The sequence below is a fragment of the Marmota marmota genome, unplaced genomic scaffold (assembly GCF_001458135.2).
Source record: "Marmota marmota marmota unplaced genomic scaffold, marMar, whole genome shotgun sequence".
Lineage (NCBI taxonomy): Eukaryota > Metazoa > Chordata > Mammalia > Rodentia > Sciuridae > Marmota > Marmota marmota.
Window position 1 is genome coordinate 9,365,659 of NW_026000261.1, and position 6,000 is coordinate 9,371,658.

General features: G+C 35.7%; 1 protein-coding gene across 3 annotated transcripts in view; it reads right to left on the bottom strand.

Moving 5' to 3' along the window:
* The window catches only part of LOC107152458 (X-linked interleukin-1 receptor accessory protein-like 2), a 635,481-nt gene that overhangs the window by 20,408 nt on the left and 609,073 nt on the right, over positions 1-6,000 (bottom strand). For all 3 annotated transcript variants that reach the window (XM_048796877.1, XM_048796876.1, XM_048796878.1), the window contains one exon: positions 470-656. In XM_048796877.1, coding sequence (XP_048652834.1) covers positions 470-656 — 187 coding nt within the window. The remainder of the gene's footprint in view (positions 1-469; positions 657-6,000) is intronic.

Here is a 6,000-nt window from a genome sequence, read left to right on the forward strand (position 1 = left end):
AGTTACTAGACCTTATAAGTGTCCATGAATGCTGCATTGGACCCATTTCTCTCCTCTGTATTCACTACAGTGGCTTTTACATTGTAGATGATCATAACACCTAATCTTTTCAAGTACTACTTGTAATGATGGGCCTTTCAATTACTAACAGTAAATAATATTTATATGTTCCCAAATAATTCTTTCATGTATTATTTAAAGCTTCACTTTTCTTCCCATTTGGTCTTATGAGTTGTGTTAAAGGGAGATTTTGTTTATTTTTAGTTTTTGGGGGAAGTGGGACTGCTTTTGACACCTGCTGATGGAAATGCATGAAAATCAGTGGTATATAGGAGTCAAATGTCTCAGTTACTTGGTTGTCAATCCATTGATTATGCTCAGTAAAATATTTAATACCCCAAACTTTTCATATCCCCAAAGCCTGCTACAGACTGAGGTAAAAAATGAATTTGACACCATGCTGAATTACCTTGTACCAGACAACATCGGGCTCCTGATCAGACTTCTTAAAGTCATCCATGTCTGGACAGGAGATCTCTTTTCTTTTAGTGACTTCAGATTTTTCTAAATAGCGGATTCTGCTGTTGTAGCACAGGCCTGATTCATTCTCTGCTACAGTCAAGGACATTGACACCTTCATACAATATGTTGAGTTTCTGTAGGAACAGAAAAATAACAAAATAGTTTTATTGGGTGTTTGCATATTTGTTTGTACTCTATATTTCAAGAGTACTGACTTTTCCATTTAAGGCTTGCCCCCAAATCAGAAATGACATTAAAACAACACACAGCAATTTTCTACTTCAATCGACACAGTGATATGAAATAAGATGCTAATGTGGGCATTGCCAGCCATGAAGTAGCTATAGAGCTATACAGGGGAGTTATAGCCATCTACAGAACTGAAACAAAGTCAGACTTTTTTTCCAATAGTAAATGGTGCTACACTGAAAATCTAAGTGAAAACTTGTGAGAAAATTTCTATAAATACAGCTAGAGTCATCTCTGCTCTTCCTCCATGGCTAGTCCTTTAGAAGTTATTCAAGAGCTTGTTGAATTTTACCATTGGTTTCTTAGCCAACATTTCCTTTTATAAGATATATATAGAAAACCAGATCAACACACAGAGGTCACATGTTAACTTATATACCTTTTTAAGGTGCTTACTGAGACGTACCAAGGATCAAATTTGGGGCTCCCATAAAGAACAAGTCTTAGTAGAGTCAATTTGAATTAATCCACCAATACTTACCATTATAAAAGAATATCAACATTGAATTTTAACATTAGGCCACTTTAGAAATTGACTAACTCATTATGTGGGAGTATTTATGAAATTAAAATTCCACTTTCTTGTAACTTGGTTAGTATCTTCTCAGTAATATGAGCTCAGTAAACATGTTTGACCAATTTATTTAACTACAAGTAAATAAACAAAATTGTATGCCTTCATTTCTGTATGTATACTCCATGAATTTTTCCTACCCAGAGGATGTCAACCACACAGAAGAAAATTGAAATGTGTGGGGAAGGGATCAGAAGCAACCTGATAAGACTGAGAAAGCCAACTGTAAATCTTGGTAGGAGTGTTGAATTTACTTTATGGAGGACTTTTCAGGAGTGTATCTGTTCTAAACATAAAGGATACTTGCTGCCAAAAATACAAAGTGCCAAGGGCAGCTATACAAAAACCAAGTGTTTCTACCAACAAGTAATAATAATCCTATAACAGATGGAATTAGCATGCCAACTGCTAACTTGAAGATGGCCCCAAATGACTGGTGCTATGCATACTATTTATTACTCACTCATTGAAATTCATATATCTCAAAACACAGGAGGACAGACAGCTGTGTGCATTGGGCTTATAAACTAACATAATCAAAATGACTCCTACTTGTTTCTAGTGAAGTTAATTAGCAAGCACCCCTGACTATGTCATGTGAGAAGAATGTTGTGAAAGCACTCTAATTCAGATGTTCAGATGCAACCCAATACACTATGTAGATTGTAGGATATTGCTTTTCTCTCTTCCTAATATAGAACCCAAACAACATGAGTTACGCCCACTAGGATCAAATGAAAGAAATTCACATACTCTTGTCAAGTTTTGGATAACCTCTTTAAATGCTATGAAGTTAAAGGCACTATTATGATAAAATGTCAGGAGAGAATAAAGCAGAGTTTAATCAATTTAATTCTTTTTGACTATGATTTCAATAGTTTTGTCGTAAATAATTCCAAACTCTCTTGTTTCCAACAAAGCAATACATGATCTGGTTCAACACTGCACTCTTTTCTTCATTCATTAAGGTACAGTCACAATGGCATTTTTCTCTGTTTCTTGAACACGTTATACAAACCATAGGCCTTTATACTTGCTCTTCTCTCTGCTCTTCTAACATTTGTTTATTTCATAAATGTAACTTAATTAGGACAAATAATTTGTTGCTCTTGTTTATGACTCTATCTCTGGAATATAAATGATTAACTAATAGATGCTCAGTAGATGTTTGTTACTTAAATGAGTAAGCACTAAGTGGTATTTGTTTAACAGATATGTTATCTCTGCTCTACTTTGGCATCAACGCCATATGGTTCAAACATCCTAATTCAGATTCAGTTATATGACTATCTGAATATCAAATTCCTAGATCTATGACCTAGATAGTTTTCAGGTGTTCTTGAATTATCATTAATGGAAAAAGTAGTCAAGTTTTGTACATCTGCATATTGGCAAAGAATGGAGTATATTGGCTATATCTGGGAGACAAAGAGGACTAGAGAAGTGGCAGTGGGTAGAGGGAAGGTAAATGTTCACATGGTTTAAAAGGTATTAACACAGAAGAAAAAGAAATGCTTCTGCTGGATATCCAAAGTATTCTGAAGACTTTTTGATGTTACAAACTTTAAACATATCTGCTCCGTGGCATTTATCCATGCAGATGAAGAGATTTATTTGTTAAATATATTCCCCTTCTTATACTATACCCCCATGGAAAGAGAACTGTTCACCAGAGGTCTCAATAATAGAAAGAATAGGTAGAATGTCCAAAGTTCAGAAAGAAGTTCACTATAAAATGCATTTATCCCTTTGGAAGAAAATAAGGTTGACTAAAGTAAAGGATAATTCTAATACAGTGCTTTCTTTTAAAAATGTTTTTTAGTTGTAGATGGACACAATACCTTTATTTTATTCATTTATTTACTTTTTATGTGGTGTTAAGGATTGAACCCAGTACTTCACACATGCTAGGTAAGAGCTCTACCACTGAACTATAACCCCAGCCCATATAGTGGTTTCTTAACTCAGAATTAAGCTTTCAACTAAGACACACTGGGTTTAACTAGCTCTGTGACCCCAGACAAGTTATTTAACTCTGTTTCCTCACCTGGAAACTGAGAAGTTCTTTACGATGACTCCATTAGAAATGGAAGAAAGGGGGTCCTTTTATTATCTGACTATGAGCAAAAATAGATGCATATTCTTAACTGGAATGATTATAATGTATAACCACATATTAAAATAATATGTGGAAAATAAATAATATAGTATTGGCATATAGTAGGTATTCAATAAACTGAAGCCATAATTGGAATTGTTGGTATTGCTAGCATTGCTATGTATATTGCTAATAAATAATAATTTTGATTTATATGTTATAATAACCATGAACAATCACCAATATATTTTAAAAAAATAACAACACTGGCAGTACTATGTTAAGAAAGGCCACTGGGTTAGGAATGCTACTTGACAGGAAAAGTACAAAAGAGGTCAGTTGGCAAGGTAGCTAATACCAGAGGATTCTGCTGGTCTGAAAGGATAAAAATATTACACTGACTTAGGCACAAAATAAGTGAATCAAGAAAGAGCAGCTAAAGAAGGAAGAAACCCCCAGGTACAACAAGTACTACAAGGCCAGGATGTTGGAAGTCAAAAGGTTAATAAAGTTCCACTTATCTTCTGGAAACATCTTAGACCAGTGTCTTCTACTATAAAGCCCAGATCCCCAGACATGCTTTCAGGCACAAGACAGGAGACTCTCTTATGTGTCATTGTCCAACCCTTTCAAAGTACAAATGATGCAGGTCATGCCAGCCTCACATGCATTAACTTGAGATGGTGATAAGGGGTTAAAGGGGGAAATGTTTCTATGTTCTCTAACCCTTAACCTTCCATGAGCAACCTTAGGCTTGGGCTCTCCATATATTTACTCCCACTCTACTGGCATATGAACAGTAGACAACAAATTGCTTGTTAATCCTTGAACAAGCTCTAATATGAAGTTGTTGATGATGACCAAGATCCTAGAATTCAAAGACAAAGCCTAGTTTGAGTCCTGCTGTCACTATTGCTGACCTAGTAAAAGTATGATCAAGACTGCCTGACAGTCTGAGACTCAGGTTGATTTTTATTAGTCATGTAATCTAGCTCTGGCACAGTTCCCATTAACAATCTTGCATTATTTAGATTTTATTTTGAAAAATGCCCCTGGCCAGTTCTATTTAAAATGTTTCTTGCAACTAAGACCCCCCAAAATGTTACTTTTCTTTCATTAGGTACAATTAGAGCTATGTAAGTTTGAGGAGGTAGACTGACAAGCGTGCAAGAATGGGGATTGTATTTTTTTTCTCTCTCCCCTACATAACCTGAGAGGACAAGGAACACATTAAGACTTAAAGTAAGCAAAGGGTCATCCCAGTGATATTGTGGAAACAACTTGCAATTACTTTCATTTATAATATTTTCAAGTAGAGTTCTCCCTCAATATCCAGGAAAGATTGGCTTTAGGACCACCCATTCCTGTGGACACATAAATCTCCAGATGCTCAAGTCTTTTATAGAAAATGGCATTGAATTTGTGAATAAACTATGTATATCCTCCCATATACTTTAAATCATCAATATATTCATCATACTACCTAATAAAATATAAATACTATGTAAATTGTTATGTTACATTGTGTAGTGAATAATGACAAGAAAAATCTGTACGTGTTAGATACAAATATAATTATTTTATTTCCTATTATTTTTGATCCATGGTTGGTTGAATTCATAGATGTTAAATCCACAAATATAAAAAGTCAAATGTGGGCTTGGATTGTGGCTCAATGGTAGAGTGCTTGCCTAGCATGAGTGAGGCACAAGATTCAATTCTCAGCACCACATATAAATGAACAACATAAAGTCCATTGGCAACTAAAAAAAATACTTTTAAAAAAGTCAACTATCTTCATATCTATTATCCTATTTAATTCTGCCAACATCCATGAAAACAAACAGGGTAAATCACCTAACAATTGTAAAACATAAACCGAACAAATAACTTAATCAAGCTAATAACCTGGTCAGTGGTTTAGAGTCAATGTTTCCAACTAGTAGTCACAGGGGTCCTCAGAACTTGATACTAACGTTAGTTAAGAGCGGTGGCACATGCCTGTAATCCCAACAGCTCTAGAGGCTGAGGCAGGAGTGTAAAGGCGCTAAGCAACTGAGTGAGACTCTGTCTCTAAATAAAATACAAAATAGGGCTAGGGACGTGGCTCAGTGGCCGAATGCCCTGAGTTCAGTTCCCAGAATCCCCCCCCTCCCCCAAAAAAGAGACAAGCTAACTTGAGGTTATCCATGCCAATGTGGGCAATATGAAAAAAGAAACGCAGATGACTAAAGATAACATCTGAAGAATAGTTATTAATGTGAACAGGAAAATAATTTGTAAATTTTTGAAAAAAAATCAGTTATGATTCCAAAAGTTTAATGTTAGCTATTTTAGAGTGTAATTTATACCTTTTCTTCCACAGAAATTTCTAAGGGAAATTTTTCATCAATTTTGTGTTCTTGGGGCAAGGGAGTCAGAGGCAAGCCTCAGGATTTAAAACATACATGAGGGCCCAGCCACCCGCCTGTGCAGTAGGCAGACCACCCCAACTGGAGGAGGGGCCCGGCCGCCTACCCACACGGTCACCTGACCGAGCTCTGGACAAACATAAGGT